We start from the raw sequence: 25,601 nt of genomic DNA, 5'->3' as shown, positions 1-25,601 counted from the left end.
TCAAGAGAGGGGAATACCAGACCACCTGACCTGCCTCCTGAGAAATCTGTGTGCAGGTCAAGAAGCAACAGTTAGAACTGGACATGGAACAACAGACTGATTCCAAACTGGGAAAGGAGTATGTCAAGGCTGTATACCATCACCCTGTTTATTTAACTTATATGCAGAGTACATCATGAGAAATGCTGGGCTGGATGAAGCATAAGCTGGAATCAAGATTATTGATTATTAATAATCAAGATTATTAAGCCAGGAGAAATATCAATAACCTCAGATATGCAGATGGCACCACCCTTATGGCAGAAAGCAAAGAACTAAAGAATCTCTTTATGAAAGTGAAAGAGGAGAGTGAAAAAACTGGCTAAAACTCAACATTCAGAAAACTAAGATCATGGCATCTGGCCCCATCATATCATGGCAAATAGATGGGAAAACAATGGAAACAATGAGAGACTTTATTTTTTTGGGCTCCAAAATCACTGCAGATGGTCACTGCAGCAATGAAATAAAAAATGCTTACTCCTTGGAAGAAAAGTTATGACCAACCTAGGCAGCATATTAAAAAGCAGAGACATTACTTTGCCAACAAAGGTCTGTCTAGTCAGAGCTATGGTTTTCCCAGTAGTCATGTATGGATGTGAGAGCTGGACTAAAAAGAAAGCTGAGCGCCAAAGAATTGATGCTTTTGAAGTGTGGTGTTGGAGAAGACTCTTGAGAGTCCCTTGGACTGCAAAGAGATCCAACCAGTCCATCCTAAAGGAAATCAGCCCTGAATATTCACTGGAAGGACTGATGCTGAAGCTGAAACTCTAAAACTTTGGCCACCTGATGTGAAGAACTGACTCTTTTGAAAAGTCCCTGATGCTGCGAAAGATTGAAGGTGAGAGGAGAAGGGGATGATGGAGGATGAGGTGGTTGGATGGCAACACCAACTCAATGGACATGAGTCTGAGTAAACTCCAGGAGTTGGTGATGGACAGGGAGGCCTGGCGTGCTGCAGTCGATGGGGTCGCAAAGAGTTGGACATGATTGAGCGAGTGAACTGAACTGAACACTGTTTAAGTTTCATTTAGAGGAATAAAGTTCAATTGTGCATGTGCACGAGTGTGTACTTACTCACATCCAACTCTTTGTGATCCCACAGACTGTTACCGCCAGGCTTCTCTGTCTAAGGGAATTGTCCGGGCAAGAATACTGGAGTGGGTTGCCATTTCCTTCTCCAGGGGAATCTTCCTGACACAGGGACTGAGTCTGTGTCTCCTGCACTGGCAGGTTAATTTTTTACCACTGCACCACCAGTATCTACTAAAATGCTGAGACAGAAGAGTGACTGGGGAAGATGAGTTGTTCTTTCAAATATTAAAATACATAACTGCTGTAAAAAATAGTTTTTAGCAAGTGTTTTACTGACCCTAAAACTGACAGTTCAGTATGTGGTCCAAAAACAGATGCTGAAATATATAAGAATATGGTAATATAACAAAGGTAGTTTCAAAGTCAGTATGAAAAAAAGGGATTATTCAGTAAATGGTACTACAATAAAGATGCTATTACCAACTTAACTATTTGGAAAAAAGTCAGTGAACACAACATACCAAAATAAATACGGAATGGATAAACAGTAAAATGTGAAAAAAAAAATCAAGCTATTAAAAGAAAATATTAGAACATTTACTTATTGTCAGGATACAGAAGGAATTTCTAAATAAAATAAGAATAAAAATATCAATTAAATATTATTTGATCTTACTATAAAGATATGAAGCAAAATCAAAAGGCAAAGAATAAACTGGGAAATTAGTACATTAGTAACAAACACAGTATTCTTTAAATATAAGCAATTTACTGCTGCTAAGGCCCTTCAGTCGTGTCTGACTCTGTGCGACGCCACAGACGGCAGCCCACCAGGCTCCCCCATCCGTGGGATTCTCCAGGCAAGGACACTGGAGTGGGTTGCCATTTCCTTCTCCAATGTATGAAAGTGCAAAGTGAAAGTGAAGACGCTCAGTCGTGTCAACGACTCTTAGCGACCCCATGGATTGCAGCCTATCAGGCTCCTCCATCCATGGGATTTTCCAGGCAAGAGTACTGGAGTGGGTTGCCATTGCCTTCTCCGATTTTTTACTTATTAAAATAAATAAATAAGTAATTTATTTATTAAAAAAAACCCCGAACTCTGAAACCCTAATAAGGATAACTGAAAGAAAAATTACCAGACAAAACACAAACTATTAATAAACATGAACATATGTTTAACAACACCAACAAAGAAATGTTAATTAAAGTTATGAGGCACTCATCTTTCACCTATTAACAAGGTATTTTTTTAAAAACATAAATTTCTGTTAGGGCAAAGGAGTGGCCAAACAGGTACCCTCGTATGTTCTGAAAGGAGAGTAAATGTAAAGCACCCTTCTGTAAAGCACTTGGCCTCAGGTATCAAAGGTCTTTTATTCTTTCACTCTACAGATGTCTGACTATCCAGATATTAGGTGTTCAGCCAATGTGAACATGGCCCGTGGGTGAGACATGGCCTGGCTCTCATGAGGGGCCTCCTGAGGCAAAGAGAGACTTTAAACTGTTAAGTGCTTACACAGCTAACCATGCGGTCAGAGCTGTGCCAAATGCTACTAAGAAACAAAAGGCGCTCTGAGATAACCTGGTAGTCATACCTGATTTGGGGGGTGAGGGAGGGAGAAGGTCGTCAGGAAGACCACCATGAGAAGATGACCTCTGAGCTGAGATCTGAAGCAAGCAGTGGAACCAACTAGGCAAAGCTGAGGTAAGGGGAAGTGGGAAAAGAGAGAAGAACCACTAGACTATATATGCAAAGGCCCTGAAGTAAGAAGAAACAAATCTCTGGAAACACAAAATCTTAAAAGTTTACCTGCCCCGAGCTCAGAAAGAGGAGGCAAACAGAGCTTTTTATACCGTTAACAAAAATGTTGGTCTTTAGCCTGAGGGTATCGGGAGGCTATCTAAGGGTTCTAAACAGATAAAGAAGATGAGGTTTTTCTTTTTAAAAAAACTGTCTCTGGTTTCATTATGAGGAATGGCTGGGGAGAGCAGGTGAAGAGGGACCAGGCATGAGGCTACTGCAACCATGGAGGTGAGGGAGAGCAGGGTAATCCCAACTGGAGGATGGTCATGGAGTGAGAAGCAGGTAGATGCTGGATACTTAGGATGTAAGTCACTGAGTCACCAGACACCACTTAGAGAGGCCATCAGCATGACTCAGAGGTTTCTGGTGTAAGCAGCTCCATGGATAGTGCTGCTCCTGGTGATAATGCTCATACCCTTTGGCCCATTCTCCTAGGAAAATAATCAGAAATTTGGGCAAGATTTACTTTCAAACATGTTCACCACAGTCTTATTTATAAATTAAAACCTCTAAGCAATCTAATCAAATTAGAATTTTAAAACTAAATTAAAACTCTTGATACTGTCAAGAGTTTCCCTGGTGGCTCATGGTAAAGAATCCACCTGCCACTGTGGGAGACAAAGAGACATGGGTTCAATCCCCGGGTCAGGAAGATCCCCTGGAGGAGGAAATGGCAACCCACTCCAGTATCCTTGCCTTGGAAGTCTCATGGACGGAAGAGCCTGGTGGGCTACACTCCCTGGTGTTGCAAGAGAGTCGAATACAACTTAGCAACTAAGCAACAACAATAACAACGATACTAGCATACAATGGAATATTAGGTAGCCATTTAAAAGTCATATCTAATGTCAAAAGAAGCTACTCAGAATATGTTAAGAAAAAAAAGCAGGTTGTTAAAATTTATACAACTTTATTTTTAAAATATAAAAAGGCCTGCATGAACATACATCACAATGTAATCAGTGGTTGCCTCTTGGTAACAGGAGTGTCTTTTTAATTTTCTTTGGGTCTTCCCATTTTCCCAGTGCTCTCTAAAATGAGGAAGGTATATTTTTTATTTTTAAATTATTTCTATTTTTAAATAATATTTGTTGAGCATTTACTATGTGTCAGACACTATTCTAAATGTTTAATGAATATGAACACATTTAACTTTGAAAAGATTTCTAAGATACAGAAAAGTTAAGTGACTTGCTCAAAGTCACAGAGTAAGCCAAAATTTGAACCCACACAAGCCGACTTGAATCAGCTCTTACAACACTACCCAAAAGTGCCTGTGGAAGTAGTGTATTTATACACAAAGAAATAACTTGAACAAATTATTAACCCACATGAGAAAATATCTGCATATCATATAGCTGATAGAGAGTTAGTATTCAGAATACACGAAGGTCTCTTTTACCACTGAACAAAAAGACAAAACAAACAAAACCACATAAAAACAAAAACCACCTCAATTAGAAAACAAGCAAAGGACTTGAATAGCCATTTCTCCAAATCAGATATACAAACGGTCAATAAGACCATAGGAAGATGCTCAACAACATCAGTCATTAGGGAAATGCATCAAGCTATAATGAGATAAAACTTTACACACACTAGGATAGCCAGAATGAAAAATGAAATAAGTGTTAGCAAGGATGGAGAGAAACTAGATCATTCATACACTGGGGCAGGAATGTAAAACAGTTCAGCTGTTTTGGAAAAGTTTGGCAGTTCCTCAAAAGTTAAATATAGTTGCTGTATGACTCGGCAATTACACTTCTAGGTTTAACCCAAGAGAAGTAAAAACATATGTCCACACAAAAACTTGTACATAAATGTTCATACTAGCATTATTCGTAACAGTCAAAAAGTGGAAATAACCCAAACATCCATCAATTGATGAATGGACCTACACTTTGTTTATCCATGATGGAATATTCAGTTCAGTTCAGTTCAGTTGCCCAGTCATGTCCAACTCTTTGCGACCCCATGAACTGCAGCATGCCAGGCATCCCTGTCCATCACCAGCTCCTGGAGTCCACCCAAACCCATGTCCATCGAGTTGGTGATGGCATCCAGCCATCTTATCCTCTGTCATCCCCTTCGCCTCCTGCCTTCAATCTTTCCCAGCATCAGGGTCTTTTCCAATGAGTCAGTTCTTCACATCAGGTGGCCAAAGTATTGGAGTATTGGAGCTTCAGCATCAGTCCTTCCAATGAACACCCAGGACTGATCTCCTTTAGGATGGATTGGTTGGATCTCCTTGCAGTCCAAGGGACTCTCAAGAGTCTTCTCCAACACCACAGTTCAAAAGCATCAATTTTTTGGCGCTCAGCTTTCTTTACTGTCCAACTCTCACATCCATACATGACCACTGAAAAAACCAGAGCCTTGACTAGATGGACCTTTGTTGGCAAAGTAATGTCTCTGCTTTTTAATATTTTGTCTAGGTTGGTCATAACTTTCCTTCCGACGAGTAAGCACCTTTTCATTTCATGGCTGCAATCACTATCTGCAGTGATTCTGGAGCCCAGAAAAACAAAGTCAGCTACTGTCTCCACTGTTTCCCCATCTATTTGCCATGAGATGATGGGACCAGATGCCATGATCTTAGTTTTCTGAATGTTGAGCTTTAGGCCAACTTTTTCACTCTCTTCTTTCAGTTTCATCAAGAGGCTCTTTAGTTCCTCTTCACTTTCTGCCATAAGGGTGGTGTCATCTGCATATCTGAGGTTATTGATATTTCTCCCGGCAATCTTGATTCCAGCTTGTGGTTCCTCCAGCCCATTATTCAGCAATAAAAGAAAGTACAAATGCATGCTACAACATGGGTAAATTTTAAAAACATGCTACATGAAAAAAAGCTAGACACAAAAGGCCACAACCATATGATTCCATTTTTATATGTCCAGAATAGGCAAATCTATAAAAACAGGAAAGTAGATTAATGGTTGCCAGGGGTGGAGAAGGGTGTGAATGAGGAGTGACCACCAGTGGGAACCAGATTTCTCTGCAGTGTGATGAAAATGTTCTGGAATTAGATAGTGGTGGTGGTTGCACAAAATTATGAAGATGCTAAAAGCACTGAATTGTGTACTTTTTTTTTTTTGAATTGTGTACTTTTAAGTGGTAGATTTTATATGAATTTTGTCCAAATTTTAAAAAAGAACAGATTATCTTTCTAAGAGACTTTCTGCTTCCCTTTTTCTTTTCTGCATGAGTACTAACTTTAAAATGTCAAATTACTGTTAGTTCTTCTGTAAAACAGAATAATAATAGTTCCACTCCAAGTGGGCTTGAAGAAGATTAAGAGAGTCAATATGTATAAAGCACTCAGAACAATGTCTGACACAAGAGTTGTCAATAGCTATTAGTAGTAGTATTTGGAGTCTAACCAGGAGGTGAACAAAGGTACAATTTCTGTTTTTCTTCAAATTACTGTTTAACAGAAACTGTTAATCAGTGAGTGGAAGATTTATGTGACTAAAATCAACAAAACATGTGTACCCCAATGTTCATCGCAGCACTGTTTATAATAGCCAGGACATGGAAGCAACCTAGATGTCCATCAGCAGATGAATGGATAAGAAAGCTGTGGTACATATACACCATGGAATATTACTCAGCCATTGAAAGAATACATCTGAATCAGTTCTAATAAGGTGGATGAAACTGGAGCCTATTATACAGAGTGAAGTAAGCCAGAAAGAAAAACACCAATACAGTATACTAACACATATATATGGAATTTAGAAAGATGGTAACGATAACCCTGTATGTGAGACAGCAAAAGAGACACAGATGTACTGAACAGTCTTTTGGACTCTGGGAGAGGGCGAGGGCGGGATGATATGGGAGAATGGCACTGAAACATGTAAATTGTCATATGTGAAACGAATCGCCAGTCCAGGTTCAATGCACAATACAGGGTGCTTGGGGCTGGTGCACTGGGATGACCCAGAGGGATGGGATGGGGAGGGAGGTGGGAGGGGGGTTCAGGATGGGGAGCACATGTGCACCCATGGTGGATTCAAGTCAATGGATGGCAAACCAAGACAATATTGTAAAGTAAAATACATAAACTAATTAATTAATTAGGAAAAAAAAGAAAGAAAACAAGAGCACAAGCTGATTTTTACGTGGCTGCTGCTCATCTAGCACTTAATATAAAAATACAATAAACCACAACGAGGAGCCAAACAAAAAGCTTATGTTAATACTGCTCAACCTGTCACTGAAGTACAAAGGGCTCCTAGGCACCAAAAACCCAGTAATTTTATGAGATATAAATGAGAGAAAGAAGCTTAGAGAAGCTGGAAGAGAAACTGAGCAATTTTTTACTTCCTTTGGGGTTATTAATAGATATCCTTGTATCTTCACAGAGCCACTTCACAGCAATGCTTTTTAAAACACTATGAATTTCTAGACCACCAAATCTGTCCATATTTAAATAGAAGATAAACACATATTCTGAAGCCAGACCATGATCATGGACTTCTTTAGATTAGAAACGTTTCTAATCTGAACTGTTTTTTTTCCTTTAAATTAACTATTTTTAGAGTAACGGTAATTGCTTTCTGACTATAAGGTAAAAAAATCAGGTACAAGTCTTCAGGGGTAAAAAGGGAGCTGACAAAATCTAGTTGCTTAAGAGGGTAAAAAAAACAGCTTCACATATGTTTCACATTTATGCAACACAAAGGTCAGGAGGCTGATAAAGCAGAGAGATAAAATTACACCAGGACTAAGCACTATAAATAGTGACTGAAGTTACAAATAAAAGGATACATTCTATATGAGACAAAAATGGAGGGGACTGTTAGATTAGTATTGGTCTCTTTCAGTCAGGTAAGTAATACACATTAACAAATATTTATTAAGTGTCTACCATGATCAATGAACTATGATAATATGAACAAATACATTTTACATGGGGTTATAAATTACAGGTTATTTAGCCTAAAAAAAAAAAATCTTAAATTATCCTTTGAAAACTTCTAGTAAAGTTTCCCCATCTGCAAATGGTCAAAAAGAGGATTAGAAATAAAAGATTCTCCAGAGATGAAGAAACCATGGCTGAGACATGGGAACGTTATGAAGAGACATTACGATGATGATTCTGGTAGTCCTACCTGTGTCTGTGCTTTTCGTTCCCATCCGAAATCGTATTTGCTTGCCATGAAGGACCTCAGAAAGATGTTTCGCAGTCCAGTGTTGTGCCGGCCAATCAAAAACCATGTTATAGAAGACTGCAGGTTGTTGTAAACACATTATGATTTCTTTTGCTTTCTCTGGTGTGAAAGGTTTGACATGTTTACCTAGGGAGAGAAATAAGAGAACTATATAGATAACTAAAAAGTTATTTAATATAATACAAAGCATAAACAGCTAATACTGTTTCTACTATGGCAAATCTTTTGGTGTAACTGCACTGCATTTATACTTTACTTCTTACTGTTTACATAAATATTTGGGCCCAAAGAGCCATAATTCTTCAATGACTTTTCTCAAATATTAAATTGTAGATGTTGGAAAATATTTATAATTTTCAATGTCAAAAAAATTTTTTAAAGGCTTTCCAAGTATGACATACATTTAAAAAGATGCAATTTTTTGAAAATATTATTTCCTAGAGAATTATGTAAGAAATACTGATGGGAATTACTCTTGCGCAACTAGAGTTGCTGGAGTCAGCAACAATTCTACTTGATATAACACAGGTTTATGCCAAAAAGACTACTGAACTCACACAGCGGTTGATTGGGGGGGGGGGGGGGCGGGCAGGGAGAGGGGATTATTTCATTGCAAGATTTAGAAAGATAAAAGATGTGCTAGGGTGGATATCAGTGGTAATCCTTGATTACAACTGCATCTGTACAGGGGAATATGCACAAACTAACACTGATTTACTGAGGATGTCCATAAATTTCAATCACAGAATGTTAATCCCGGTAAAGTAAAGATTGATATGTGTTAAATAAAAGAACAAGTAAGTTTCTCTTTAAAGATATCTTAAGATGAAAGTCTGGTGGGGGGAAAGTTTCATACTCAGATCTGTAAAACATGTATTTTTGATTCTCTAGTACAATCAGCGAAACCCTCTATTTCCAGTTACCTGATCTGTTAATACACTTACACTCTTAGGTCTCTATGTAAATGAAGCCCCAAGTTTATCTTTAAGTGACCTTTATGTACTGAAGAGCCCTGTTAAGGAAAATAGGCTGTAACCAGGAATTTTTTAAAAAAGGTCTGAACCCATGCCAACCTATAAATGTATAGCCTGTAAAAGTACAGGGTTACCTACACTGCATTATACCAAGTCTTCTTGGACTGGGAGTGCCTGGATTCCTTGTGTATGAAAATAGACAAGCCACAGTTTTAATCATATATTTTTAAAGTTTTGCTAGACCTTGAAAAGCTACAATACACTCATGATAGTACCTGTTGTTTGTGACATAAAAATTAGAACTACCCTTTGGGAAACAATGGGAAAATGAAGTAGAACTCCCAAAGAACCGCCTATTAAGTTAATAACTCACGTTAGAGAAATTTGCTTTTAATAAAATAGGTACTCATAAGCCATACATATATTCATATATATATGAATTATGAACATGTATATGACCAGCAGGTCTATCAGTGAAATAAAACAATCCACACATTTGCATAAAACATCTATTACCATAATAAAAAAAACTGAAAATATAAACAATCTGATGTCTCAAAAGTAGAAAAATAATTTACTAGATATTTATCCCACGGTACAGTCCCCTGGTACATTCTGTTCATTAACAATAAAAACATGGGCTCTATGGAAATATGTAGAGCTGTAGGGACTAGAGTTGACTCAGAGAGGTATTGCAACAGCCAAGCGAGAAGTGTGGTAATAAGGCCCTGAAAACAAGGGGTGGCAGGGAGGAAGGTAGAGATGGTAGACATGGAGAAATACTAGGAGAATAACATTACAGACTACTATGACCACAGAGATGTGGGGTGGAAGGCAGATGCAGCTGTGAGGAAGACAGGTTTCCAGACTTTCTGACTTGCCATGAGAGAAAAGTTAGAAGCAACATCTTCTGTTGGGAAGATGAGAGTTTGGTTTTGAACATCATCATCATCATCATTGTAACAATGGATGTGTGGGTGCTTAGTCATGTCCGACTCTTTTGTGACCCATGGACTGTAGTCCACCAGGTTCCTCTGTCCATGGGATTTCCCAGACAAGAACACTGGAGTAGATTGCTATTTCCTCCTCCAAGGGATCTTCCTGACCCAGGGATTGAACCCATGTCTCTTGCATCTCCTACATTGGCAGGTGGATTCTTTACCACTGTGCCACCTGGATACCAGATATTTACTTGTGTAAGGCTTTACTATTTGCCACACATTTTTATAGACATTAAAAGAAAAGTGCTCATTGGATCCTCTAAGAAGCCTGTAAAACACAGCTGCTGCTGCTGCTGCTGCTAAGTTGCTTCAGTCGTGTCCGACTCTGTGCGACCCCATAGACGGTTCTCCCGTCCCTGGGATTCTCCAGGCAAGAACAGCTACAGAGGGTATTTTATTTCCATTATCCAAATGATAATGAAAGTTCAGATGTCAAAGATCAAAACACCAGTGGTGACAGGGCTACAGGTCAGGTTCTCCAATTACAAGTCCGGTGCTCTTTCTATCGCATAATCCTGCTTCCAAAGAATTAAAACTGTAGGACTTACACTAGCACTAAAAACTCATAGAGACAGTATAACCTAAAAAAAGTTGGTGAAGGGAAACTTCAGATGGATTCACAGGTAACAGTTACATGTGTGCTGCTGGGGACAGAGGGATGTTCTCATTTGTATGCACGTGTGTTGGGGGGAGTAGTTAATCCTGTAGTAGAGACTGCTAGTTGCCTACCTTATCCAGTACTTGTTCCCTCCTTCCTCACTAACAGAACTCTGGGCAATGGGAGTGGCCAAAAAATTACATTTCCTAGACTCCTTTGCAGATGGAGTGACCAGAGATATATCTGGAGGTTGCTGAATCAGCCTTTCCCCCCTCGTCCTCCTCTCCTACATGCTGCCTGGAAAACAGGTATCGTGGTTACCATCTTGAGAGAGAAAACAGAGGCAGGGGAAACAGTGAACACCAGCTGACCGTATGCAAAGAATGTCCATCTTTGTGCCCCTGAACCAAAGCCAGCAAAATTCTACCTCCTGAATCCTTTCACATAAATAAACAAGAGTCTGGGGGCAGGGCGGGGGGGGGGAGGGGGGGGGGCAAGCCCCGAGGGGCTCTCGCTTCTGGCGCCAAAAAAAATTTTTTTTTCCTTAAAAAAAATAAATAAACTAACTTGTAGTCAGGGCTCTGTTATTAGTTCATAACCGGTATAGCACCTTGCCTTCTGAGGCTGTGATTTTCAAGGACAACCATATTCTCCCTAGAGTGCTCTGTAACACGCTGAATGAATCATGGCTGGTGTGACCCACTGTAACATTCTTTCAGCTTTAAGGTTGTAAAATCTCAAGCTTTGAACATCTTGCTTCCAGAACTTTAAACGACAGAGAACAATAGAAGTATCAGTCCTTTGGGGATGAGGATTTATTTACTCTGCTTATCTTAAATCAGAGCCAATAGATCACAAGGCTTGGAATGTTCTCAAAACAGTCCTCATATTTTTACAACTAAGTACATCCCCTTGGACAGCAAGGGGATCCAACCAGTCAATCCTAAAGGAAATCAGTCCTGATTATTCATTGGAAGGACTGATGCTGAAGCTGAAACTCCAATACTTTGGCCACCTGATGCTAAGAACTGACTCATTAGAAAAGACCCTGATGCTGGAAAAGATTAAAGGTGGGAGGAAAAGGGGACAACAGAGGATGAGATGATTGGATGGCATCACCGACTCGATGGGCATGAGTTTGAGTAAGCTCCGGGAGTTGGTGATGGACAGGGAAGCCTGGCGTGCTGCAGTCCATGGGGTCGCAAAGAGTCAGACACAACCGAGCAACTGAACTGAACTGAACATGGGCTTAGTAACGTTAGTAATACATGAGTAGTGTTTGGACAGAAGAGTTTCAAACAAGTATGTAAATACTTTTTCCTCTAACATAACAGTAACTTTTTTTAGAATGCATCTAATGATCTGATAAGAAAAAACTCCAAACATCTCAGAGGTTATTTTAAAGAGACCCTAAGAACTAAAATTTGCTGAGAAAGTACCAGGCCCAGTGATTGGAATATATTAAATGTTCAAACACTTGCTAAATGAATGAAAAGTGCCATACAGCATATGCAGAATAGATCAGTAGACTGTTCACCATAACAGGAAATCAGCATATTTGCAGAATTTCAGGCCTATCAGTGACATAAAACAATCAGCTGGTTGTGAAATAAAACTAATTTGGTTTCTGATAGTTTAATCAACAATGAACTGGGCTGTTAAATTAACAAATTTAAGTGTTATAATTTCTTTAAAGAAGAATGCAATCTGCATTGTATTAGTTAAACAGCCTAGGGATGCACCCAGTCATTCCATGCCAAAGATGTCTGCAAAGAGCTATAAAAATTCTGAAGCAACCTCAACAGCCTTTAAAGGATAAGTGTATTTAGGTCTAAACTTGCAGCAAGCAGCAATTTCTAATTAGATGACTTAGAAACTGCTGAAAAAACAGATTCACTAATCTACGTGTCACACGATAGTCTTTTCTCCCTCCCTCCTTCCCTTTTCTCCCTCTAAATGTAGCATGTTATTTGGACAATTTATTATAGTTTTGGTAACAATTCTTTGGAGATAGTTAAACACCATCAAAAAGCAATTTACTTTGTTCTCAGTTAATTTTTTCTTTAATTAACGCAGAGTATAATATCAGTTGAAACCTAATTTCTCTGAATCTGCTAGCAATCTGGCTTCAGTCAATTAGTATCTGGCTTGGATTTGTATTTGAAATTTAAAATTTAAGGCAAGAATATGGAAAATTTACCAAGTTTCTAGAATACTCTTCTAATATTGATAGAAAGTGGTGCTAGTGGTAAAGAATCCATCTGCTGATGCAGGCAGACGTAAGAGACATGGGTTTGATCCCTGGGTTAGGAAGAGCCCCTGGAGGAGGGCATGGCAACCCACGCCAGTATTCTTACCTAGACAGAGAAGCCTGGTGGGCTACAGTCCACAGGGTCGCAAAGAGTCACACACGACCAAAGCAACTTAGCACACACAACAAACAAAAAGATCCTGAAACTGAAATTAGGTCACCTCTCATGTCAGGTATAATTTTAATAACTCAATTTTAAAGTTAATAGTTTCACATTTTAAAAATTTCAGAGGGTGATATAAGGGTAAGTCTCAAGCTACAATACAGAGACTCACCATAGTGATACAGTATGAACAAAGAATTGGGTCCTATTATTGTAAGCTCATTTATTTCTATATATATACTATGTAAGTCCATGATGGCTTCATCAATCTGATGACTACTGTATATACACACAATTCATCTACCATTTGAAATGGCATATATCAGGGTAAAAAATAATAAACATTTAGACCAGGTCGGAAAAACTCTAATGAAATTATGCAAATACTTAGCCAGTCACAGAAAGACAAACATGGTATTATTCCACTTACAAGAGGCATCTAACAGCCCAATTCAAACAGAAAGTAGAATGGCAATTACCTGGGCTGAGGAGAGAGGAACAAGGGCAGTTATTTCCTGGGTACAAAGTTTCAGATTTGCAAAATGAATGAATCTGGAGATCTGTTTCATATTAATGTGAATATACTTACTATGAACAGTACTCTTAAAAATGGTTCAGTTCAGTTCAGTTGCTCAGTCATGTCCGACTCTCAGCGACCCCATGGACTGCAGCATGCCAGGCCTCCCTGTACATCACCAACTCCCGGAGTTTACTCAAACTCATGTCCATTGCGTCGGTGATGCCATCCAACCATCTCATCCTCTGTCATCCCCTCAATCTTTCCCAGCATCAGGGTCTTTTCCAGTGAGTCAGCTCTTCACATCAGGTGGCCAAAGTATTGGAGTTTCAGCTTCAACATCATTCCTTCCAATGAACACCCAGGACTGATCTCCTTTAGGATTGACTGGTTGGATCTCCTTGCAGTCCAATGGACTCTCAAGAGTATTCTCCAACACCACAGTTCAAAAGCATCAATTCTTTGGCGCTCAGCTTTCTTTATAGTCCAACTCTCACATCCGTACATGACTATTGGAAAAAATATAGCCTTGACTAGATGGACCTTTGTTGGCAAAGTAATGTCTCTGTTTTCTAATATGCTGTCTAGGTTGGTCATAACTTTTCTTCAAAGGAGTAAGCATCTTTTTATTTCATGGCTGCAGTCACCATCTGCAGTGACTTTGGAGCCCCCCAAAATAAAGTCTGCCACTGTTTCCAGTGTTTCCCCATCTATTTGCCATGAAGTGATGGGACCAGATGCCATGATCTCAGTTTTCTGAATGTTGAGTTTTAGCCAGTTTTTCACTCTCCTCTTTCACTTTCATCAAGAGGTTCTTTAGTTCTTCTTCACTTTCTGCCATAAGGGGGTGCCATCTGCATACCTGAGGTTATTGATATTTCCCCTGGCAATCCTGATTCTAGCTTATGCTTCATCCAGCCCAGCATTTCTCATGATGTACTCTGCATATAAGTTAAATAAACAGGGTGACGATATACAGCCTTGACATACTCCTTTTCCTATTTGGAACTAGTCTGTTCCATGTCCAGTTCTACCTGTTGCTTCTTGACCTGTACACAGATTTCTCAGGAGGCAGGTCAGGTGGTCTGGTATTCCCATCTCTTTCAGAATTTTCCACAGTTTATTGTGATCCACACAGTCAAAAGCTTTGGCATAGTCAATAAAGCAGAAATAGATGTTTTTCTGGAACTCTCTTGCTTTTTTGATGATTCAGCAGATGTTGGCAATTTGATCTCTGGTTCCTCTGCCTTTTCTAAAACCAGCTTGAACATCTGGAAGTTCACGGTTCATGTACTGTTGAAGTCTGGCTTGGAGAACTCTGAGCATTACTTTACTAGCATGTGAGATGAGTGCGACTGTGTGGTAGTTTGAGCATTCTTTGGGATTGCCTTTCTTTGGGATTGGAATGAAAACTGACCTTTTCCAGTCCTGTGGTCACTGCTGAGTTTTCCACATTTCTGGCATATTGAGTGCAGTACTTTCATAGCATCATCTTTTAGGATTGGAAAGAGCTCAACTGGAATTCCATCACCTCCACTAGCTTTGTTCATAGTGATGCTTCCTAAGGACCACTTGACTTCACATTCCAGGATGTCTGGCTCTAGGTGAGTGATCACACCATCGTGATTATATGTGTTGTGAAGATCTTTTTTGTATAGTTCTTCTGTGTATTCTTGCCACCTCTTCTTAACATCTTCTGCTTCTGTTAGGTCCATACCATTTCTGCCCTTTATTGTCCCCATCTTTGCATGAAATGTTCCCTTGGTATCTCTAATTTTCTTGGAGAGATCTCTAGTCTTTCCCATTCTTTGTTTTCCTCTATCTCTTTGCAATGATCGCTAAAGAAGGCTTTTTTATCTCTCCTTGCTATTCTTTGGAACTCTGCATCTCGTCACTGGAGTGGCTGAGAGGAGATACCCCACGGCCAAGGTCAGAGAAACTCCAGTAAGATGGTAGGCACTGAAGTGGCTGTGAGGAGATACCCCACACCCAAGAGCAAAGGAGAAGTCCCAGCAAGACAGTAGGAGGGGTGAATTCGCATTTAGAATCAAACCCCATTCCTGCCAGAGACGCTCAGAGGGCTCAAACAAACCTTCTGCACACTAGGACCCACGGACCCCACAGAGACTGAGACAGAACTGTCTTTGTGCGTCTCCTGTGGAGGTACAGGTCAGCAGTGGTCTGCCGCAGGGACAGGGGCTCTGGGTGTGCGTATGGCATAAGTCTGCTTGGAGGAGGTCACCATTAACCCCACCATAGAGCTGCCAGAACTTACACAGGACTGGGAAATAGACTCTTGGAGGGCACAATAGAACTTTGTGCACCAGGACCCAGGAGAAAGGCACAGTGACCCCACAGGAGACTGTCCCAGACTTGCCTGTGGGTGTCCGGGAGTCTCCGGCGAAGGCGTGGGTCAGTAGTGGCCTGCTGCAGGGTTGGGGGCACAGACTGTAGCAGTACATGCATGGGATCTTCTGAGGGAGGTCACCATTATCTTCATTACCTACACCATAGTTTGGCCCCAAGTCAAATAGCAGGGAGGGAACACAGCTCCACCCATTAACAGAAAATTGGATTAAAGATTTACTGAGCATAGCCCCCATTCAGTAAGGATTTACTGAACAAGATCCAGTATCCCCTCAGTCAGTCTATCCCATCAGGAAGCTTTCATAAGCCTCTTATCCTTCTCCATTAGAGGGCAGACAGACTGAAAACCACAACCAGAGAAAACTAACCAATCTGATCACATGGACCACAGCCTTTCTTACTCAATGAAACTATGAGCCATGCCGTGTAGGGCCACCCAAGACGGGTCATGGTGGAGAGTTCTGACAAAATGTGGTCCACTGGAGAAGGGAATGGCAAACCACTTCAGTATTCTTGCCTTGAGAACCCCATGAACAGTATGAAAAGGCAGAAAGATAGGACACTGAAAGATGAACTCCCCAGGTTGGTAGGTACCCAATATGCTACTGGAGATCAGTGGAGAAATAACTCCAGAAAGAATGAAGGGATGGAGCCAAAGCAAAAACAACACCCAGTTGTGGATGTGACTGGTGATGGAAGCAAGGTCCATCACTTTGCTTCTAAAGGGCAGGAGGAGGCAGGGAAACCTAAATATTTTAGAATAAAGAGCAATATTACATAGGAACCTGGAATGTTAGGACCATGAATCAAGGCAAATTGGTCAAACAGGAGATGGCAAGAGTGAATGTCGACATTTTAGGAATCAGTGAACTAAAATAGACTGGAATGGGTGAATTTAACTCAGATGACCATTATATCCACTACTGTGGGCAGGAATCCCTTTGAAGAAATGGAGTAGCCGTCAAAGTCAACAAAAGAGCCTGAAATGCAGTACTTGGATGCAGTCTCAAAAATGACAGAATGATCTCTGTTCATTTCCAAGGCAAACCATTCAATATCACAGTAATCCAAGTCCATGCCCCAACCAGTAACGCTGAAGAAGCTGAAGTTGAATGGTTCTATGAAGACCTACAAGACGTTATAGAATTAACACCCAAAAAAGATGTCCTTTTCATTATAGGGGACTAGAATGCAGAGAAGTATGATTGTCAAGAAACACCTGGAGTAACAGGTAAATTTGGCCTTAGAGTACAGAATGAAGCAGGGCAAAGGTTAATAGAGTTCTGCCAAGAGAATGCACTGGTCACAGCAAACACTCTCTTCCAACAACACAAGAGAAGATTCTACACATGGACATCACCAGATAGTCAACACCGAAATCAGATTGATTATATTCTTTGCAGCCAAAGATGGAGAAGCTCTATACAATCAGCAAAAACAAGACCGGGAGCTGACTGTAGCTCAGATAATGAACTCCTTATTGCCAAATTCAAACTTAAATTGAAGAAAGTAGGGAAAACCACTAGACCATTGAGGTATGACCTAAATCAAATTCCTAACAATTAAAAATAGTTAGATGATAAATTTTATGTTATTTGTTTTTGTCACAATTTTTAAAATACTAAAGTTTTGCTTTCCTAATAATCATTACCAAATATGAAGTACTTTAGCCACATGTGAATTACACATGTGCTCTAGCAAGAGAAATTTTTACTTTTTAAGATCACACAGGTTCCTGTTTTTCTTCAGGTTTCCCTGCCTCCTCCTGCCCTTTAGAAAAATTAGAACAAGAATGACATGGAGAATATGGTGCCTCTCACTGAAAAGGAATAAATCTAATTAGGTATGAGTGTTGGCTGTTAATGAAACTAGTCCATTCAGCTCTGGAATGAGCTATTTCTTCAGGCAGGACTGGAAGAACAGTTGGAAAGGAGGCATCCTTCACTTCACCAGGGCTTCTCTGATAGCTCAGATAGTAAAGAGGTTGCCTGCAATGCAGGAATTCCTGGGTCGGGAAGATGTCCTGGAGAAGGAAATGGCAACCCACTCCAGTATTCTTGCCTGGAGAATCCCATGGACAGAGGAGCCTGGCGGGCTACAGTCCATGGGGTCACAAAGAGTCGGACATGACTGAGTGAGTAATACTTAATCTTTCACTTCATCAAGGCATAAACTTGGCTATAACTCAGACTATAAGACTGCTGTGCTGTGTGCTCGGTCAGGTCCAACTCTTTGCGAACCTGCATCTCCTGCACTGGCAGGGGGATTCTTTACCACTAGCGTCACCGGGAAAGCCCCAACTATGAGATTAGGGGTAGGAGATGAAGAGATACAAACTACTATCTATAAAATATTAATAGATAAGCAACAAGGAAATACCATATAGTACACAGAATTACAGCCATCATCTTGTAATAATTTTTAATGTAGTATAATCTGTAAAAATATTCAATCATGTTATATACCTGAAACTAACATAGTATTATAAATCAACTATACTTCAATTTAAAAAAATTAATCAGAAAAAATTTTAAACTGAGAGTCCAGTGGAAACAAATACAATCTCACTCTGAAAGATTCAGATTCAAAATACTGCAATTTTTAATTTCACTGAAATGCTTCAACCAGTGGATGATCTTAGAAGTAACATCTCACATTCAGCACTTGAGTTGACTGTTAACAATAAGTAGTTTCATGTTTGTTTAAATCCATTTCTTAAACAGCAGTTTTAGGTTTAAAACAAAATTAGAAGGTACAGAAAGTTCCCATATATGCCCCTCCCTTTATCAGCAATACTCATCAGAATGGTACATTTTCCACCAAAGATGAACCTAAACTGGCACATCGTAATCACCCAATGTCCACAGTGTATCTTAGGGTTTACTCTTGGTGTTGTGCAGTCTATGGATTTGAACAACAAAAGTACAATGACATATATCCACTACTATAATATCATATGAAGTATTTTCACTGTCCCACAAATCCTCTGTGCTCTGCTTACTCATGTTTGTTTTAATAATTTCCAAGCTGTTACTTCAAACAAGAAATATCACATCCTTGTGGTATGTATATATACAATGGATTTTACACAGTCATGAAAAAAGAGAAATTTTACTGTTTGCAACAACATGGATGGATCTAGTGGGTATTATTCCAAATCAGACAGAAAAAAGACAAATATCACATGATGTCACTTAATGTGGACTCTAAAAAAACAAACAAGCACACAAAACAAAAACAGACTCACAGACACATTGCACAAACAGGGAGGAAGGTGTAGGTGGGTGAAAAAGGTAAAGGAGACATTAAGAGGTACACACCTCCAGTTATAAAATAAACAAGCTATGACGAAGACATAATACACAGCATAAAGAATGTGGTCAATAATACTGTAACAACTTTGTATGGGGCAGATGGTTACTAGACTTGCTGTGATCATTTCATTATGTATGCAAATATCAAATCACTATGTAATATACCTGAAAACAATATATTGTATGTCAACCACAATTTAAAAAAAAAAATCACAATCTTGAAAGCAAACCATCACTTCCATATAGAGCTTAGTACAGTGCTTGACATAAACTAACACCAAACATTTTCTGAAATCAGAGCTCATTTTTAAGTGTATAAAACTTTATTAAAATTAACCATTTGTTTTCTCGACTTCTGTACAATGAACTATTGAGCAAACTCACAAGCAGTCTCAAAACAAAGGGATCAATCAGTTCCAGGATTTCAAGCTCACTTCTTTTTTTTTTTTATTTTTTATTTTTTTATTAGTTGGAGGTCAAGCTCACTTCTACAGCTCCCTCTCCAGCACCCAAACACACTATTCGGCACTAAGGAACTCCTGATTGCCCTCGCCCCTACAGCAACTCGACAGTTTCTTCGCTGTCAAATCCCCAATATCTCTCTCCACTCCCTCGCTCAGTGTGGTGCCTTACCCTGTTTTTCTGAGAAAACTGAAACCTATGATTTCCTTCTTCTTCACATCAATGTTCTGGTTCACCCTGCTCCTCTCTGGTCTCCAAGGACATAATCGTCCTCATTTCACCTGTCTGCCCTACCAATGTTCCACTCCAAGTAGAACCAGTCTGACTCCTCACTTTCTTTCCCACTCTCTGCCCGCTGTGTGCCTTGGGCTTTTCTCCACTCACTTCTACTCCTGGCCTTCTCACCAGAAACGACTTCTTTCACTGATTTCCATATTCACACTACAGTTGTCCCTCAATATATGCGAGGGGGATTGGTTCCAGGAACCAAGTGCTCAAGTCCTCTAAAAGTGGGCCTGTGGGACCCAAGGCTGTGTGCAGAATGGACTGCATAACAAACCTTCAAATTATGCACAGAAGCACAGACCAATACAACTCGTATTCATTCTCCTCTCACCCTCAAAGCATGTAACGTGCCTCCTGTGGTGTGAATATGCATTATCCTTCAAGTCTTTTTATCTGTGTTCTTCCCCCCGAATTATATTTATAGGCTATTTTAGGGCAGGAACTGTCTTCAGTCTCCCCAGATGGAAGAGTCTCCCATTCACAGTGACATTCAAATATTTTTTGATAATGGAGTGGTGTTACATTTCCTCAAAAATTAACTTTTCTATGACCCCCCACAATACTTGTTACTATACTAAGCATAGTGAATCTTTCACGTGCATTTATTTAATGTCTGTATTTTTCTCACCCTTTATTCACACAAGCCTTATCTAATTGAAAGCAAAGTCTTCTCTTAAAGGAGGATTCTGCCCATTTACTTTAATGGTAATAGGCAGCCACCTCAAACTGGTATTTTCTGGGGAGGATGACAGTTTAAAAATAGGGTTGAAAGCTCCAAAGACAGGATTCAAAGAATCAACCCTTCAATACAAATATTTGAAGTCACCTGCAAAAATGCATACATCTGCTACATTTTTCACGGGAGCAAATCCATACTTTAATCAGATTTATTTCCCTCCTTAGGACTTCAAGATTAAGAATGACCAGTTTCCTCAAATTGTTAAATACGGAATCACCAGATAGCCCAACAATTCCACTCAGATATGTGCCCAAGAGAAACGGAAAACATACGTTCACATAGAGCCTTGTAAACAAATATTCATAGCAGCATTATTCATAGAAGCCCCAAAGTGTAAATAACACAATGCCCACTGATGAATGGATATGTGAAGTGTGGCATATCCATACTAAGAATAGTATTCAGCCACAGAAACTAATGAAATACTGACACATGCTACAACATAGATGAACCTTGAAAACATTATGCTGTGTGAAAGAAGCCAGACACAAAAAACCACATACTGTATGATTGCAAGTTTATATGAAATGCCCAGAACAGGCAAATCCATAGAGCCAGAGTACATTAGTGACTGCCAGGGAATGGAGAGCGAGTGAATAGGGAGTGACTGCTAATGGGAACTAGGTTTTTTTTGGTATGATGAAAACGTTCTGGAATTACAGTAGTGATGGCTGAACAACTTTGTGAACATACTAAAGAACACTTTAAAAGGGTGAATTTGTGGTATTTGAATAAAGAGTAAAAACCTCCTCCTCCCCAGCAACATGCTTGACATCTTTCACACTGTCCTTCTAAACCTAAACTCTAAGCATGCACACCAAAACTCAACAATGCTCCCAACCACCTCCTTTTTCTTCAGGTTCCTTATTTACACATAGTTACTCAGGCTAGAAAATTTCAGAGACATCTCCAATCTCTTTTCTCTCGGTCTGAACATCAGTCAGTCACCAATGCCAGCACTTTTTTTTTCCCAACAAAAAACGACATATTGTTGAAAATGTAATTCCTGTCAGACACTTACGCTAGATGATCTACAAGTATCTTTAATTTTCACAACAGTTATGCATTTTACAGAGGAGAATGCTGTGGCTAAGGAGATTTAAGCACCTTGTCCTTCAGTGTTTCTTCCTCCAATCTATCCTCCATCCTTCAGCTGCAGTGATCTTCCTTAAAGCAGTGATCTTTAAGGACCTAAAGCTCCTTAAAGGCTTCTCTCACAAAGTCCAAAGTCCCTAATTTGGGATAAGGTGCCTTCAGGATCCCTGTCTCTTAACATTCCTTACACCAGCTTCTTTGAATTCCTGGAAAGTTGCTCTTTCTCCTTCTGCCTCTGGGCTTGCCTCGGGGTTCCCTTACTCATTCACTCAACAAATAGGTATTAAGAGCCCACTAGGAGTCTGACAGTGGAAACAGTGGCTGACTTTATTTTTTTGGGCTGCAAAATCACTGCAGATGGTGATTGCAGCCATGAAATTAAAATACGCTTACTCCTTGGAAGGAAAGTTATGACTAACCTAGATAGCATATTAAAAAGCAGAGACATTACTTTGCAAACAAAGGTCCATCTAGTCAAGGCTCTGGTTTTTCCAGTGGTCATGTATGGATGTGAGAGTTGGACTTTGAAGAAAGCTGAGTGCTGAAAAATTGATGCTTTTGAACTGTGGTGTTGGAGAAGACTCTTGAGAGTCCCTTGGACTGCAAGGAGATCCAATCAGTCCATCCTAAAGGAGATCAGTCCTGGGTGTTCATTGGAAGGACTGATGCTGAAGCTGAAACTCCAATACTTTGGCCACCTCATGCAAAGAGTTGACTCACTGGAAAAGACTCTGATGCTGGGAGGGATTGGGGGCAGGAGAAGAAGGGGACAACAGAGGATGAGATGGCTGGATGGCATCACTGACTCGATGGACATGAGTTTGAGTAATCTCCAGGAGTTTGTGATGGACAGGGAGGCCTGGTGGGTTGCGATTCATGGGGTCGCAAAGAGTCAGATATGACTGAGCAACTGAACTGAACTGAGGAGCCTGACATTGTATTGCTATTTGGGCAACACTGTGAATAAAACAGATATATGTACTGCCCTCAAGGTGCTTAAGGTCTAAGGGAAGACACAATAATAAACAAGTAGTTACAGATTGTGCTAAGTGCAGGAAGCAGGATGCTGTATTACAGAACACAAACACGGTTAGGGATCAAGGGAAAACTACAATGACTGTTTTAGATGGGTTAATCTGGTAAGGTTTCAGATGGCGACATACCTTAAAATATGAAGACTAAAAAGCCAGTTATGTGAAAAGCAGGTAAGAGAGAAGGGGTGATGAGTGACAAGAGGTGCTCCTAGAGACATCAGCAGAGCCCAGATCAAAGATTTTTGCAGGTCATGGTTAGGAATTCGGATTTTAATCTAAATTCTTACTGCAATGGATTTCATTGAAGACTTTAAGTAAGACTGTCACTTTTGCCCCTGAATAGAGAAGGGTTGGAGGGGCACGAGAGAAGAAACGGGGACACATGGCCTGAAGATACAGCAGTGATTTAGGTGAGAATTGTGGATGATTTGGACAACGGTGTGATGGTGAAGGAGGAAAAGAGCAGATTAGATGCAGAGCTGACCTGACTTGCAAAGTCATCAGCTCAAAGTGATGAAGAGATGAAAAGAGGATATACAGAGTTGGAGAATCCTTACTGATAAAAGAAAATAAGGTTACTACAAGAACAGAGGATCACAAGGTCTCAGGTTCATGCTGAGTGAATACAGAAGAGGTTGACTATTTTCATTTTATAACATCAACTTGCCCAGGACTTCTCCCAGCAAAGTTCAGCAATATAGGTTCAAGTGCAGAGGGCAAAAGTTTGGGTTCATCCAGAGTATGGGTTTTGTCAGAGGAGTAAAAGGCAAGCAAGGACAAGAGAATAGTGTATTTTCAAGAGAAAGATCAGAATAATAAACTCTGACATGCACTCTAAACTAGATAAGGGGACACAGATAGACAGAAAATGTAACAATGGGCTGGAGGTACAGGTGAAGCTCAGAAATTGTCTCTTTGGGGTACATAAACAAGGGAGTTATAAAGGCAGGAGATTGTGGTCAGATAGTAAGAAATTGTAATTTGCTGCTTCTGCTTGGAATGGTCAGCTCTTCCTCTAGACAAACGTGACTATTTGATCACCAATTATATCCATCTTATGCTTTTCTGCTCCCTGTCTTTCCATGACTCACAGCCCCACCCCCAGCATAACCACCTAAGTCTGTCACTATTTCATCAAATCAAAAAGGCCCACCTCAAACTATTCCCTCCTTGAAGTATTTATCTTTTCCCCACTGGCATCTCTCCTGATGACAATCCTCACTCAGTATGCACTACTGAAAGTATTCTTTTTACCATGCATTAGTCACTCTTTTGCCCTTCCAGACCCCTCTACTCAATTGGGGAAAAGCATTGTTATATACAGTCAAAGGTCTCTGGATCCATGGCAGTACCCAGAACAGTGCCAGGCATGGAGCAATCATTCAAATCCTAATAGGGATCTCAGGCTCACCAACCTTCAAACCTTATTCGTTCTCTAAAGCAGGATTGCACTGAAATCATAATCCTGTTCACTCAAGTCCAAGATAACCCCATGTGTCTCAAGGGTGGTTCAATCCACTGTAACATTCACAACACCCTCATGGGTGAAACACTTGTAGGATGGAGGGGAAACCGGACCAGTCGATCTAAAAGCTGGGTGCCACAATTTGAACAAAGTCACGTTTATTAGAAAACAGTTTTCCTCATAGCTTACTGCTAGGCCATAGAGACAAACGGTCATATGAGAGGTGTCAAGAAGACAGAGGATTACAACCTCTTGGTCTGACCTGCCTAGTACCTACCTTCGTCCTCTCCACCTCCCGATGCAGAGTCCGCATTAGTGATCGTCCCGGGGCTCGCTGCCATGGCAAGCACTGCGCGGGCTCAGCCCAAACCAAAAGAGAAACGGAGCGGGAACCGGTCTGAGAGAAGCCAAAACTCTGGCGGTGAAGCCTCAGCAAGGAAGGAATCGCAGCGGTTGCTACCGGGCTCTTCCGGAAGCCGCCCGAGCGTGGACGTCACGTGACGGGGAATGGGCGGGGCCACGCAGGTTTGTTTTGATTCAGGGGTGCTTGAAATGTATGCACGTGGTCTCGGTTGTGGCCCTTCTTACCTTCTCCAAACCGTTGTCTGCTTTTACTGAAGAAGTTTCTTGGCTTCGCTTCTGCTTTTCCTCGTTTCCTAGTCAGGTCCTTCCTTTTCACCTTGGCGCTTTCCTCCTCCCAACGGTATTGGAGTTTTAGGGAATGGTTTGTTTTTTTGTGGCGCTCAAGGCAGTGGAAGGTGGCTCTGCCTTTGCTTTACTGTGCAGTCACTCTTAGCCTTGGATACCAGGAGAGTTCACGCTTCTCTTCCCCGTCTCTCCCCATCTCTCTTGTCCTTCTGGCAGCAACAAGACTCCACCTGGGTTTCGTGGCTGCCGGGAATGTGAGCCTCAGGCTACCGTGCTTTAATTGCGTTCCTTTGTGACTGATTTCCGACCCTGAACAAGCCATATCGCTTGACTTAGATTTTCAGGACACTAACCGTCAGCTGTCAGACGTCAGCTGTTTGGATTTGTATATCAAAATAAATGCAACTGTTGACTGCTTGATCAAGAGATCGACAACTTCCCGTCTTCTCGTTTACTCTTCATTTAGTCAAAATCATAATAACTGGAGATGGATCTAGGTTATTTGGGGGCAAAAATCTTTCAGGTTTAATAAATATATCTTTATTGCTCTCCTAATAATGACAGGCAAAAGAGTAGAAAGAGATCTATATCTTCTATATATGAACTAAATTGACTCGTTTAAAATTTCCT

General features: G+C 40.4%; 1 protein-coding gene across 3 annotated transcripts in view; it reads right to left on the bottom strand.

The window, feature by feature from the left end:
* HSPBAP1 (HSPB1 associated protein 1) overlaps nucleotides 1-25,601 on the bottom strand; it is a 55,792-nt gene that overhangs the window by 30,007 nt on the left and 184 nt on the right. Inside the window, exons 1-2 of one of the 3 annotated variants that reach the window (XM_061167008.1) lie at nucleotides 24,601-25,572; nucleotides 7,999-8,184 (exon numbers count right to left, since the gene is read on the bottom strand). In XM_061167008.1, coding sequence (XP_061022991.1) covers nucleotides 7,999-8,184; nucleotides 24,601-24,664 — 250 coding nt within the window. In that variant the 5' untranslated portion in view covers nucleotides 24,665-25,572. Of the gene's footprint in view, nucleotides 1-7,998; nucleotides 8,185-24,600; nucleotides 25,573-25,601 lie in introns of those variants that run through there. The other 2 variants (XM_061167007.1, XM_061167009.1) reach the window with 2 other exon arrangements.

The sequence above is a fragment of the Dama dama genome, chromosome 19 (assembly GCF_033118175.1).
Source record: "Dama dama isolate Ldn47 chromosome 19, ASM3311817v1, whole genome shotgun sequence".
Lineage (NCBI taxonomy): Eukaryota > Metazoa > Chordata > Mammalia > Artiodactyla > Cervidae > Dama > Dama dama.
This window is presented reverse-complemented; position numbering and strand designations above follow the sequence as displayed.